At 43.1% G+C, this 15386-nt stretch overlaps 1 protein-coding gene across 8 annotated transcripts in view; it reads right to left on the reverse strand.

Moving 5' to 3' along the window:
• The window catches only part of ZNF521 (zinc finger protein 521), a 233774-nt gene that overhangs the window by 136267 nt on the left and 82121 nt on the right, over nt 1–15386 (reverse strand). For all 8 annotated transcript variants that reach the window (XM_014936979.1, XM_014936981.1, XM_014936980.1 and 5 more), the window contains one exon: nt 8–3360. In XM_014936979.1, the coding sequence (XP_014792465.1) occupies nt 8–3360 (3353 nt within the window). The remainder of the gene's footprint in view (nt 1–7; nt 3361–15386) is intronic.

Consider the following 15386-nt stretch of genomic DNA (forward strand, 5'->3'; position numbering starts at 1 on the left):
GGGTTACCTCTTCAGTTTGGGAGGGGCTGATTCTGGGCATTGGCGATACTTGTGGTGTTTTCAGCTGTGTACTGTTGCTGTCTGGAACAAGCTCTCTGTGGATTGACTGAATATGGTTTTGGAGTTCACTTTCTGATTCAAATTTAACATTGCAACTAGAACATCGAGTCTTCAGTCCCCCTGCCTTGCTTTTGTTCTCAATGGAACTCAAGTTCTCATTTTGGCCCATGCCTTGTCTGTTACTGCTTGAAGGGATGTTGACACTTGGACTACCACTTTTACTGAGATTAACACAGCTAGCACACAGACCATATGGCAGACCATTGATGTCAAGTTTCACTAAATCCTGTTTCGAGCGGAATTCCTTCAGGCAAGAAGCACACTTGTACAGTTTCTGGAGATGCTGTGTGCGTCCCGTGGACTGCACGGCAGAACCGTTTCCAGTTTTCTGCATGTGGAACGTGCCGTGGATTTTCAGTTCCAGCGTGGAGGTCACTGTCTGCATGCACACCACGCAGCGGAACCCTGTCAAGGAGTTCCTCAAGTCAGGGTGCATTTGGCAATGCTCTAAAAATTCCTCCTCGCTCTGGAGGGGCATCTTGCAAATCCTGCAGTTTCCAGTGTCCAGGCTCTTACTATGTGTAACCTTATGTTCAGTAAGAGTCAGAAGAGACGGAAACCGCTCGCCACAGATTGGGCACATATAGTGTTTCACTGGTCCCAAGTGTGTCTGCATGTGTTCTCGGAGCCCGTTTTCAGAGAAGAATGTTCGAGAACACACATTACACTTGTAATTCCCTTTAATGAGCTCAGCCTTTTTCTTCACTATGGCACTTTCTCCAGGACGAATATTGTGGTCTCGGAGCTGGTGATTTTGCAGGAGAGTCTCCATGGTGTAAGCTGCTCCACAAATGTCACAGCCATACATAGGCTCAGATGTGTCCACATCTTCTTCGCTGCCATCGTGGCTGTTATGGGACTCCTGGCTATTTGTCAACAAGGTCTGGAGTTCCACTTCCTCCTTCTGAACCTGCTCAGAGGCCCCGTTTGTTCCACAGTTTGGAGTTTTCGTTTCAAAAACACAATGTTTTTCTCTTAAGTGCTTCTCCAGCAAGATGATGGCATGGAAAGCTTTGCTGCAGAACTTGCAGTTGTACTTCTTGCTGTGCGTAGTAATGTGACACTGCAGCTCCACCTCCGTACCGAAGGACTCTCCACAGAAGATGCACTTGTGCACTTTGCCTTGGTTCTCCAGGTGGTTGTGTTTAACATGAAGCTGCAGATCAGTCTCATTGCGGAAATCCCAGTTGCAAGAGGTACATCTGTATACCTTCTTTTCATTGCTGTGCTTCACAGCCAAGTGTAGCTGAATGGAGACTTTGGAGTCAAAAACCTCTTGGCACAAGGTGCAGCGGAAGAACACGAAGGTATGCATGTCCAGTAGGTGTTTCTGCAAGTCATCCACAGAAGTGAACTGCTTGTCACAGCTTTCACAGATGTAGTAGGTTGAGGTGATCATGAAATGAATGGTAACATGCTTCAGCAGAGACTCCTGGTTTGGAAATTCCTTGTTGCACTGAGGGCAGGTCAGTTTTGGCAGGACAGTGTCAAGATGTGTTTTTAAATGAGTCTGAAAACCGTCCAAGGAAGTATACTTAGCACCACACTGATTACAAATATATTCACCTGCAGGACGAGGAGGAGCACCTCCAACGGCCTGCATCATCTTTAAAGAGGTCTGCTCAATGGTTACAGGAGATAAGGGACTCATGGCCCTGGATTTTTTTCCATTGTGGATGTAATTCAGTGCCAAAGGAATGTTCTTATGGTTCTCCTTGATATGCTTGTTCAGTTTAAGAACACTATTAAATATTGGAGAATTTGTACAGTAAGAACAAGAATACACTTCCACCACTGGATCTTTTGGGGTTCCAAGCACAGGGGAACCAAAACGGGAACTGCTAAGATCACAATGGACTTGCCTAATATGCTCTTCCAGAGAAGAATCTGTAAGAAATCCCATGTAGCAATGGGGACAAAAGAACGCATTACTGTCCTTAGCAGCAGGGTTGGCAAATCCATGAGAACATCGGATGTGTTCCTGAAGGGTGTTGAGGTCATTGAACACTTCAGAGCAGAAGTTGCACTGGTACACCATGGCAGGCATGGTAGAAACAATCAGTGCTGGGTCTGGAGCTTCGTGGACTTGCTTAAGATGTTCATTCAGATTGTAGAGGGACGGCAACACCTCCAAACAATACTGACAGATATGGGCTTGTTCAGGTTTATCTAAATGCATAGTTTTCAGGTGTATCTGCAAAACTGCAAGGCTGGAAAATAACTGTTTGTTGCAATAAATGCAGCTATAGGTAACTTTTGCCTGTTTACTCGAAGGACCAGTGATATCTGGCACTTGCTGAGCTGCCCGCTTCCTTCCACGACCTTTTGGTATAGGGGGAGCCGTTTCCACCATTGTTGAGCTGTCCACAGAGAGATTCGAATCTGGAGTGGTGCTAGAGACTGAGGTGTAACCCACAGTTACCAAAGACGGGCTGTTGCTGTGGTTGCACGACTCCGGCTGCTGGTGACTGTCCATGTGGCTGTAAAGCTCCTCCACAGTATGAAAATTCTCAGAGCAAATGCTGCATGAATTCTTCTTCTCACCATTATGAGCCTGCTCCATGTGATTCACCAGAGACGTTTCCTCTACAAAGAGTTCATGACAGTAAACACACTGAAGAGCAGATCGGTCTTCGTTAGGGGAACACTCGGGGTGGCATTCTGCAATGTGCTTCTGAAGATCTTCAGGAAAATCAAAGCCTTCTTCGCACTGACTGCATTTCTGAGTGTCTTTCATTTTCCAGTCCTCCATCCGGGAAGCAGACTGAGAGCCATCTTTGTTCCTCTCGTGAACCTGCATGTGACCATGCAGCGAACTAGATGACAGGAATCCACGTCTACAAATGGCACACTTATATGGCTTGTTGGACGTATGAGTCTTTAAGTGAATTTTAAGATGATCGCTCCTAGAGAACGCTGCATCACACTCACTGCAGTGATATTTCTTGTCTCCGGTATGGAGCTTTATGTGGCGGTCCCTGCTCCGTTTGTGTTTGAAGAGACGACTGCAATACGTGCATTTGAAAGGGAGCTTGTCGCTGTGGCTTTGCTCGTGGTGCTTTAAGTAGCTGAGGCGGCTGAACGATTTGTCACAAAACTGGCATGGATAGGGCAACCCTGGGCCTCCTTCCTCTTCACCAAAATCACAACCTTCTCCATGGCTCGGGGAAGTCTGGTCCTTGCTAGAAGGCGATGATGCTGGCCATGAGCAAGTGGGGTCATCCTCAACATCCACTCCATCTGAAATGAGAAAGACACGTGCCCACAAGCTTAATCCCTACAGTCCAAAGGAGACACCAAATGCATATGAACAACGCAGATCTGCTACTCCTAAACAGCTAAAACATATTGAACTCAGACTAGGATATTTCTTACACCTGTATCCAACAGCTTCAAGACCACATTTATTTTTATCAGACTGTAAAACATTAAAAGTTATTAAATAGTTCTGTGCCTATATTACCTTTTTATTGCTTTTTTATCATTCTTTCTCAGTTGCAGGATATGTATTATACATTGACAACTTTATTAAAATGCAGATTTTAATATATTTAATGTTTCTTTTGTATCCACTGTAAAATGATTTGCAAATTATGTGAGCATCTGAAGAGTCAAAGGAAAGGAAAAAATATTACAGGAATGATTTAAAATTAATAAAGTCAACCTACATGCCTAATCTTTAATGAAAAGATTCCCCCTGCTTTGCCACAGGTTTTTTTTCCCCCTTAAAGTTGCATCTGAACACAGGCTATTACTGAGACAGATTTGGGTGTTATTCTAAACAATAATAGGAAAAATTACAGGGGAGGAACAGGACAACAGTATAAACAGTGATGTTTTCTCTAATAAAGTGCAACCAGATTTCTCCAATAATGATACAATTCAGTTACTGAAAGCTGGCAGCTGGATCATTAAATGTTCAAAACAAACTAACAAACCAACAGCCAGGATTAAGGAAAATGAGACAGTTTCAAAAGGGTCAGTTGTGAACAGCAATTTTTTTTTCCCTTTTTAAGTTCAAGAGGTTGCCCACCATTTCTTCCTTTTTGCAAAGGCCTCAGCCTGCTGAACTTCCTCAGCCCAGCAGAACCTGTACTGGGAGGTGATGGCAGACAAAGCAACTTGTAAAAAACTGGAAACAGGAAAAATGATAAACACTTATGGTAAAAGCTGAAAGATTTACGAGTAAGAAGGAAAAGACAAAACAGAAACGCTAGCCAGATAATAAACTGAACTAGTTATCCATGATACTACCTCATCTCTAGAGAGGGCAAGTTGTAACTATTTGTTTCAACAGATGTGCTGTACCATTTCTGTACCTTTTGTTTTAAATGTAGAGTACAACACTACAATGATTATACTTATCTTAACCTAAAACTTCTTCAAAAATATTAAAAGAATGCTTGAAAGACCCCTCTACATGAAATAATCTTTCTATTCCTTTCCAGGGGCAATGCTTGGGGTTTTTTTCCCTTTTAAAATTAAAATGGACTACAGTAATACTACAGAAAAAGACAGTATAAACCTCTTCAAAAATATCTTTATTAAGGTATTCTTGCAAAGCAGTAAGTTTCCTAATGTCTTCAGCCTTCTCTCAAGAAATTTACTACACCGACATGAAAGTTAGAGCTGGCCTATATTATGTAAACAAATTCCAAGCCTGTTTTCTTTAAGGTAACAAGATTTTACTAGATTATCAACCTCTTGCTTATCCACAGGAAACAGATGAGGATTCATTCCTTTCCTGCATCTAGAAACTGATGACAACGCCATCTCCCTATCAATGCCAGATGGCAACCATCTAACTCTGAGAAAACAACCAAACACCATTGCTGGATGCCTGCCCGTTGACACAATGCTTTTCAGGATAAGTTGGAACCCACACGGCTTTTTATCCCTCTTGTTTACGTCTTGAAGAGGAGGGTTTCACAAATCACACACACGCAAATATGTAGCTGTGCTTACCTACCTACGAATCTGCACTAATGGTATATATTTAAATCACAAAACCAAACCCTAGCCCAAGTGCCACGGCTTTGAACTGAAAACAAAGGTGTTTGGTTTTTTAAGATAAAATATGAAAAATAAAAATCCTCCCTTCCAGCAAAAGTACTATCATCTGCTAAAATGCTTCCCAATGTACTGAAGCAAAGTTACTCATTGTCGTACACACTAAATAATACCAGCCAGGTGAGTCTTTGAGTTGGTACATTAATGACTGCAATATTCATGGGAGACTTTTAATGTAAATCTGTATATTGCCTTTTCAAATTGCTGGGTTTGACTCTAAAACTGGAAATGATAAAAACTGTGGGTTGATTATTTACAGAAAAAGACATTAATTTTTTCTTCATTTTTAAATTTTATTTTCAATGAATATTTTCAACCAGGTCTTTTAAGTGGAAAAACCTTTGTCCTTTAAAAATCAAATATATTTTTGACATACAACCACTGCCTGCAGATAAACAGGAATTTATGTCAAGCAACTGAGTGAAGAAAAATAGTCTGTGACTGCTTAGGCAACATATTTTGTAACCAAATTTAGTATTAAAATGTATATCCTATGCAGAAATGATATATTATTGTATAAATGTTTAGAGGAATACACAGTAAGCGTTATAAATAGCGTACCATCGCTGACACAGTAGTAAATCGCTTCCTTTTTGTGGCCACAGCCTGCCTGGTTTTACCTATTATACGACTATTCCCCCCGGCTGGTGGATCCCGGCGGGCTGGGGGGCTGGCAGCAGGGTCAGGATCAAGCGCCGAGCGTGACCATGGCATAAGCAATGGCAGCCCCTCTCCCCCCATCCCATTCCCCCTGTTTGCTTGGGGATCTCTCCTTCCCTTTTATACAAGGGCAGGAAAGCGGAGGGGGAAGAGTGGTAACCGCAGCACAGAGTTCTTACTCGCCAACCGGCAAATATAGATGTTTCCGTGTGTCACTTTTTGCTGTTGGGTTATTTAATCTGAGCCCAGAGTGATTCTCTTTGTGCAAAAAGGAGAAGAGCAAAGCACTTACAAGTCCATCTTGCACCCTTTTCACTTGAAATGTGAAAATCCCTCAATCATCTCTCCGAGCTACAGAAGGACCAGCAAGGCAGGGGGAATTCCGCACAGCACACGGTGGAGGACAACAGGATTTTCCTGAGTACAAGGCTAAAACAATGTGGCCAACATATTTCCCTGGCTTCCCCTCCTCCCCGGCGCGGTGGGGTGGGGGAGAGCCGCCGTGGAAGGGGCACCGGTGGCCAACCACCGCGCTCCGGAAGGAGGGCTCCTGGACTGCACTCATACAAAGGGTTCCCAAAGCCCGGCCCGTCAGCCACCAGTGACCTGCAAAAGGACTTTTGAAACCTTCCTCCTGTGACAAGGGAAATGTTTCGCTGCAGTGACTTTTGCTGTGCAGACTCCAACCTGAACACCGGGAACAGCCAAGACCAGGCTGGATGGGGCTTTGAGCAACCTGGTCTAGTGGAGGTGTCACTGCCCATGGCAGGAGGGTTGGAACTCGATGATCTTTAAGGTCCCTTCCAACCCAAACCATTCTATGAACACTTTGTGTGATGGACTAATGCGCATGGTGAGCTTAGGAGCCAACTAGGAATGGATCTGGGGACAGCACTCAAGAAGGAAACCTGGACTAAGGGTAACTACTGCTACAGCAGGGCGTGAGCGATGGCACTGCCTCTCCTGCCATCTCCACACCCTTCCCCACAAAGATGCTGCCCCATCTCCTTCAGCAAAGATGCTGAGCATCTCCTTCAACATGGCAGTGACCCATGGCTTGCTAGCCCCCACTGAGGCTACTCCATGTTAGGGAAGCAGACCCGGGCACTCAAAGACGTGGTGAAGGAGCTAAACAGAAGGTCATGCAGCCAACCTGCAGGCTCGGGCTGCAGATTCCACTCCTGCTTTCCCAGGGCCACTTCCCACAGCACCGGCTCTGGGCTGCAGGTAAAGTTTGATCTGCTGTGGGGTAAAGGATTTCAAACCCCTTTTTGATGATCCCTCTCCTAGAAAATACGGTTTGCTGCTACTGCACATACAGCATATGTCTGCAGCATAAATCTGCAGACACCTAGCCACCAAGCTATGTCAACATTACAAATTCTGATTTTTAATGTTATAACAAGCTGTTTTAGAATACTCTGGACCAAATTCAGATGCACACGTACAAGTCCCCAGAAGACACATCCATCTGAGGGCAGAGGAGGGCTCCAGGTATTCGACGGAGTGTTTAAGGAGTTTTAAAATATATTTTCTGTATCGACTTATTTTTTTTTCCTTCGGCACTCACTAAGTGCTACTTACTGTAAATGCCTTTTTTGTGTTATGGCAAGTATTCTGAGTTTCAATGTGATGCACTTAACATGTCCATGTAAATTTTTAATTTTTGGAACCAGTCACTTCACACTCGCTGACTCTAAGAAAGCTCTAGCACTCACAACCAAAAAACTTTGCTGGAAATCAGCTACAAGGCCTAAAAGTCTATTTAAAGATGCAAATGTGTGTGAATAGTTAGTGCAGATGTTTTTCTACACCAACTGTACTTGCTGAGTTTCACCATTTCCATAAAGCACATTAAAACAAGTGTGTGAACACTCTGAGATGAAAGTACCAAGCACTCCTGAGACTTCCAGTGGAAAGTAGAGCTGCCTGACTTTTCTCCAAGCAGACAGGAATGCCCATGATTCAGCAGCCTGAGTAAATAAAAGAGGTCCTTATTTCCTAATTTTGCTGGCTGGCCACACTGCAGCAGTCTCTGTGCTGCTGCCAAAGGGGATGCAAAACTGGAACTACACCCAGCAGCTGAAGGACTGTCTTTGTTAGCCAGCCAGGCCTTCCTGACCATCTTCTGGCAACAAAACTACTGTATCCTGCGAGGAAGACCTCCATCTCGGGCTTGATAGTTCTCTAGTCTGTCTAATAGGACGAAACAACAGATTTTGCCTGGTCTGTGTTGGAGGAGGACAGCTGGAAACTCAGTTAGTAGCAGAGCAACACCTGTTCAGTCATATTTATGGGGGAAAGCGCTCACTAACAGAAAAGTGAAGTAATACCAGAAGGAGTTATCCCACGAAAGGGGAGGGAGGAAGGGGGAAGCATCAGAGCACAAAAGCACCTCTGTGGAGTTAGCAGCCAGCCACTCATGTGCCAACCCCAGAAGTCGTGAGGTCTTAAAAGTGATCTTATCCCTCGTGCTGCTGACTGAATTAACAGTACCGCTTCAGAAAAACATTTCTTAGTCACCAGGAAGGTTTATGACATATGCATGCTTTGGCTGGAATACGCTTCAGGGCACTTGCTTTATCATGCCTTATTTTTCTGTATGATTTAAACATGTTTTTGCTGCCACTAGACAAATGGCTACGTTCCTAAAGCAAATGTCAGCAAACCTTTATGTGCCGTAATACATAAGGTTTCTCTGATAGAACAGAGCTTACAAATATGAACAAATGAATATTTTTAATATCCTGTAAGCAGGAGTTTTCTATTTTCCCCGTTTTGCTGCTCAAGTATCTGGGGCACAGACAAGCAGGAGCAGTTTGCCTCAGGTTACAAATGTAATCTGTGCAAAGGAGGAAACAGAACCCATCTCTCCCAGGTCTGAGCCATCCCTGCAAGAAAAATCCTGTCTCCCTCTGAAACACAGAGCTGGCAAAATGCTTAAGCTGATGGACCTGACCAAAGACAAAACCCAGCAATTTGGCTGGACAGACACCCCCCGGCTCCAGGTCCTGCTGATATTTCTGGCTGCTTTACCCCCTCAATGGTAACATCAGACTGGTCATACAAACATCCCCCAGTACCCCACATGAAGTACTAAATAGCAAGGTTTCTTTAACAGGTACAAAATTTGTAACAACAGGTTACATAGGACAGGAATAGATACTAAAGATGACAAATCTAAGTATACCAGGCAGCAGCACACAAACACATCTACGGCACACTGCCACAGGCATATGGGGTCTGAATGCACATGTATGCACTGAATTGTTGTGTAGTTACTATTTGTTGTCCCATCCCCAGCCAAAGACCCATTCATATACCACTGAGTACACATACATGTGCTCACACACACATATTGAAAAGAATGGACAACACATACAAACGTAGAGCTTTGCTAATTTACCAGATGGCATGCTACCAGAGAGAGTTTGAACTGTAAGAAAGGAAGGACTACATAGCAGGTAGGTAGGTCAGTTAACAGGATGTATGATGGAGCTCCACAGTTTTAAATCCTTGCATTTTTGTGCAGGTAATTGAGTGGAGTGGTTATTATATATCATATAGTTTACTTGTAATAGCCGTTTCAGGTTTTAGTGCAGGACACATTTTATATTATTACCACCACTAATTGTCTGCAGGGCTACCCTGAAAATGAGATAAGGAATCTTAGGGGAATATGCAGGTGTGAATAAATAGTAAATGAAGAGGTTAGATATTGCTGAAATGAAACAATATTGTGCTGTGTGCTGAATAGATCTAAATAACTAGAAGATCAAAGGACAGTGTTTAAGCACTAACATGACTTCAGTGATGGCCTAACATAGATGCCATTGAAACAAACTATGGTTTTGAAGTTTTTAATAGAATTAGCAGATGGTGCTAGCCTTTAAAGTCACTTTAAATAAAATACACATTATTACATAATGTTCTCTGTTTACTTTCAATAGAAAGGTACACAGTTTTGGAAAAGCCGCAACTTTAATATAACCATCTCATTTTTTTCACATCAGTGACCCCACATTAAACTCACTCATTTGTCTCATAACTTATTAAATGGCTTGAAAACTAATACTCTGTAATGGGCATTCAAAAGAGAAATGTGAACTTTAAAAATTATTTATAATTTACAGATGTTTTTAAAATCTATCAATATTTCAAAACTGCTTTGGGAGCACCAATTAAATGCATTAACAGTTAGATTACTGGGGGAGAAACATACAAGGGTTCCTGACCAACAGAACTGAGACAGCTGGTAGGGAGGTTTCCCCATTTTAAATTTCATAGCCAGAAGAAAGGCAGCTCCTAGAAACAACAAATAAGGCACTTTAATACCTCGCAGGAAAAACCTGCTTGCTTTTATAAAATGCCTTTAATGCCTACATAAGTAGTTAACATTCCTGTATTGCTCTCCTAAGGTAACCTAAGCCTCCAGTTCCATTATGTCTTCTTCAGAAGACATATTACTATTACATATGTAGAGAGGAGCATAAATGTTTTCCTTGATTGTTGCTTAAAGTTCATTTGAACAGACGGAGCCCAATGAATTCCGTCTTCTACAGCCAAATTAAAGAAAATGTAAGCAGTTCACATTCTGCTCCACCTTTCAAATCATACACAAAACCCAATTTGCAACTAGAAGAAAACAGAGCTACCCTCTGCTTCTCTGAGGAAGCCGGTATTTTGTGCCTCTCTAGGCAAAGAGAAAGAATAAGTAATTTTCCACAGTCCTGTACATATAACTAATGACAGTCACCATCCTCAAAGCTTATTATACTGCTTTACATAATTGGGAATCGCATGTCACACAATTAATTTACAGGGGTTGTTTAGTTGTGACTATACAAGCACTAAGCGATTCAAATTAGCTCATTTGTCCACTGCTTAAATGTGACAAACACATTTACACTGTATTTCTTCCGCTGTTAAGTTGCTGTTTCTTTTAGTAGTTGTTTTTGTTTGTTTGTACAGTGTGAGTCAGAGACCACCAGGCTTGTTCCATCTGAAGCCAGGGTCAGAAAAAAACACCCTGAGAATAATTACATTTAGAATCAAGATAATGGGAGAGCAAAAAACCCCATTCAAATACTCTAGCAAACTTGCACATAACAATGATCTCCTAAGAATCTGTATATTAACAACCTCATGTACTAAAAGCAGTGATTCAGTCAATCGGGTCTTTGCTAGAAAATAATCATTATAATTTGTTGTACTGATAACAGTATTTTTACCAGTTATTAAGAACAGCAAATGACTGGGGGATAACGGTTCAGGTTCCTCGCTGGACTCCAGTACTTTCCTCTGCATTCTGCTTTCTGAGAATGAGCTTTCAGAGTCGGGCTCTCCCCAGGCAACACCATGAACAGGACCAGAACCCCTCTCCCTCCAGCCTTCCCCCACCTCCTTTGGAAAGCTGCCGAAGTGTACAGGGGGCTGAGAGACAGCAGCCCCTATAACACAGTCATCAAAGTAACTTTCCGGTGGCATTCCAGTGGTATTAAAATGAGCTGATGGCTGCTTTCTTTCCCAGGTGACAATATAAGGAGTGTGTCTGAAGTCAGACAGCATTGTTTTTTCTCTTTCTTTCCCAAAATCAAATGGTCCAGAGGCTCGGACCCTGAGAGCTGAAGGAGACCCTGCTTCACAGCTGCCTTCTAAGTCTCCATTCCCACCCAGCCCCAAGACCCCACGAGATGAAGGGCAGGCAGTCAAAACCTCCCTGACTGGAGGCTCAGACAAAAGATGGAGACCCCGAGCTGGATTTGCAGGCAGAAACCCATGAGATGCCAAGCACCACATGGGTCCTTATTTGAATATCACCCTTCTTTCAGCTAATCCAGAGTTTAATCAGGAAGGTCTGCAGGGATTGCTGTGGGTGTACCTCACACTCGGCCGCCTTCCCTCTCTTTTTTGTAATCATGAACGCCTGTCCCTCCCACCTCTGCCTACATTTCAACCACCCCAATTCCTTGCTTCATTGCCTCTAGACCAGAACAGTGACAGCAAGAGACACCTTTGGAGGGGGCTAAACTAGGACAAAGAAAAGAAGGAAGGAAATAAGTGGAGAAGAAAAAAGAAAGGAATATAAGGTGGGGAGAAAGAAGGGAGTAAATAATTGCATCTGAAAAAAAAACTCAGGCAAAGGTATCACAGAATCTCTTTTAAGAAATGGAATGTAAAGGGAAATGAAGATCAAGCGAAAGCAATGCAGGCAGTTAACGCTTTCAAAAACATATCACTGTTATTTTACAATGTGCTAGAATTAAATACAGTAAATAAACACAGAACTGCTTATTTCTTAGAATGACAGAGATGTGGTGGCGGTCTTATTTACACAGGTGAAAACTCCTGGACCTAGATCTGCACAGGGACTTAGGTGTCTCCAGGAGCCTAAGAAGCAAAGAAAGCAGGATTCATGGGGCCCTAGGGGGGACCAGGAAAAGGTCTACAACCTCGCAGCTTGGGCTCTCAGCTGGGAGAGGAGAGTACTGGGCTCTTTATACATTAAAGAGGCACTGGATAAAAACAAAAATAAACCTAAGCACAAGTTCCAGCCTGCAAGTACCCCCGGACTAAATGAGTGTCCTTCTCAGTAGGTTAATAGTTTCTTCTCAAATGTGCTCCTACCAGCCCTATGAATAGGGTACTCTTTGCTCCAGTAAGCCCAGCTTCCATGGCAAGAGATCTCTGCACAACTGCAGACCCTCTGCTCAGAGGCTTTCAATCCTCTCAGGATGCCGAGGGAACAGAATCAAGGCCTCGTGCCATTTCATACTCTACCTACCCGGCCCCTACACAGGGAAGACAGGAACGCAGCACTTTCTGCTGAAAGTGCTCACCGTGTCCTGGGCTTAGTATGATGTTCTCCGTGCAGGAAGCTGATCAAACGCGATGGCTACCCGGATGCTCACTCTAAGGTGGTTTGCATAGACTGCCAAACCACAGATACCTGAGAAACTTTTCACGAGAAAAAGAGGTGCCTACCAAAATGGGGTGAACCCAGAGAGGTAGGTTTTGGACAACCATTTCTATTATAGTTCATCTACATCCCATTTTAGGCTCCCTTTTTTCGGACCTGGCTGTTAGTGTAGATGTGCTGCACAGCTGTTAAATGTGATGTCCCCGAGCAAAGGTAACCTTGGTTTTTAAACTAAGTCAGTGCTCAAAATGGCAGACAAATGCTCACAGCCATGCTAGCACTGCACAGGCACACTGGGGGCAGTGTGTCTTGGGAACCTTTCCACTGTAGTCAAAATGTCACACAAGACAATACAGCCCTTTCTCCCTGACCCTCACTTTCCCCAGGTTGCTCGCATGGGAACACATGTGGACGTCTATGCCCTGGGAGAGGCACAGGTTGGTAGGTGTGTGTGGCTTCTACTGACTTACAGGGGGTCTAGACTATAAGCAGGACTTAATTGTTCAGAATGCTCAGAAGACCAAATCCTACTACGAAACTCTCGTATGTAAACTGTCACACCTACCTTCTTCCTGTCTGGTGGAACATCAGTTCCTCTATGTGGAATTTTGCAAGGTAAGAGTTGCATTTAAAATATATACGCTTCATTCAGTCCTTTAGTGTTAATACAGGTTTATTTGCGTGATTTAATTACAAAAAAGATTGGGAAATTCTTTGCAAAAGGCAACATTTTCTTTCTCTTCTGTATAATTTCCATTCTCCAAAGCCTCATGATTAACTGTCTGAAATAGAGGCCTCTCCAGAAATAAAGAGATCTCCTCTTTTTAAAGCCTCTATCTAAAACAACCCTTTGTACCTTCCTCAGTGTAGAATGGAAACCTGGTGTGAAATACAGTAAATTAAGCCTTCTGCTGTCAGAGCTGGAAATAAGAGTAGAGCAGAACAGCGGCTGGATTTGAAATGATTTTTTTTTTTATTGGCTTCATTTACATCCTGTCTAAGGTCTTCTGAGCAGCTCAAGGTGTCTTATCTCTGGCTACCAGGGGGTATTTTGCAGTCAAAGCAGTTAACGTACTTTCTCTCTCTCTCTTTTTTAAGGCCATCTTATCTTATCAGACAGATCTCTTCAGGCTGAGGAGAACCCATACTTATCAGTAGCTGTACACTGTATTGACAGCTCAGTGCTGCTAGGGACAAATGAAAGCTTAGGGTAGAGAAAGATCTGTTAACCTGTTCCACTCTCAGTTTAGACTAATCTTTGGTTTGTCTAACTTCAGGAAACACCGTACGTCTTTTCTCTGTTTACTTGGACAACAGAGGCACACAATCACATCATCAGTTGCTAAATCTGGTGCACAGGTACAGCCATTGCAATAATCCCCACGGCAGCCAGCTGGTTGACTTGTAAGCACGAGCAGTGCTCTGCTGACCTCCGGCAGCTCTTTCTCCAGGTGACCTCAGGGGTGGTGGACTGTTCTGGGAGCATCTGAGGAGTTGCTGGGATCGCACAGCAAAGCAAAAACCAAGGGCTGCACAGACTCGCAATTTGGAAACCAGCCTTCCCCCAGAGCAAGGGGAGGTGCTCACCGTAAGGGCCAGGAAAGAAAAGTAATCCCACATATGGTCCGCATGGAAGCAATGAGACTAAATGTGACCCCTAAGAGCATCCTGCAAGCCTGGATGGATCTTGGATCAGAAGACAAGATGAAGAAGCAATTTATGTAGACCTGTCTTCCATACCCAACCAGAGTAAATTTTATAGCACGACGTGATTAGTGACTAAGAGCAGTCAGTCCTGCTAACTGGCATCTCCAGGAAATACACAAGCCAGCTTTCCCGCTTACTACAAAAAAAAGATACAAATGGCAAGATTCCTCTTGTCCTTTGCCTGATGTCAGGAGCAGTGAACCAGGTCTAAAAAGTTACAGCTGCTGCTACTGAAAAATCATTCACCATCATTTCAGGTGAAAAACCATGTAATTGAACATTAAGCCTTGTGCTGGTCCTGCTTTCTACTTTTTTGTGTTTATTTTTTCTGTCCCTTCTGTGTCCAAACACTTCATGAGCACTTTTATACTAGTGATAACCCTAGACTTTCCCTGCAGAGCAGGTTCGCTATTAATTGTCCATTATCTTGGTGTGTCAGCACAAAGGAGAGGGGAAGAAATTCTCATCCAAATGGTTTCACCTCCCTCTCTTGAGAGTGATGCCCTTGTCAGGGCATTAAAGACATGAAAACCTGCTACTTATCAGAATTGTGTTTGAATCGAACTACTGTCCTTGAAAACAGTAGACACCAGATACCATCAAAATAAGCCACATTGGCAGATCCTGTTCCACTGTGACTCAGGCAACCTTTATAAAGCTTATATACACACTTGTGATTGCATATGATCAGTAACATTATAGCCATGGCCTAAAATAAGAAAGGCAACTTCTTTTTCATTTTATAAAACAATAAGCATATTATAAATAGCACTTTCTAGAATGAAGAAAAGTTGGCCAGCATCTATGTTAAGTCTCCAGATACCATATTAAAATGTAGGATAGTAGTATGGGCAAAATTTTTGAAAAGAGATGGTAGTAGAAAGAAGAAGATACAGATGACATTTTTTAT

The sequence above is a fragment of the Calidris pugnax genome, unplaced genomic scaffold (assembly GCF_001431845.1).
Source record: "Calidris pugnax isolate Ruff unplaced genomic scaffold, ASM143184v1 scaffold51, whole genome shotgun sequence".
Lineage (NCBI taxonomy): Eukaryota > Metazoa > Chordata > Aves > Charadriiformes > Scolopacidae > Calidris > Calidris pugnax.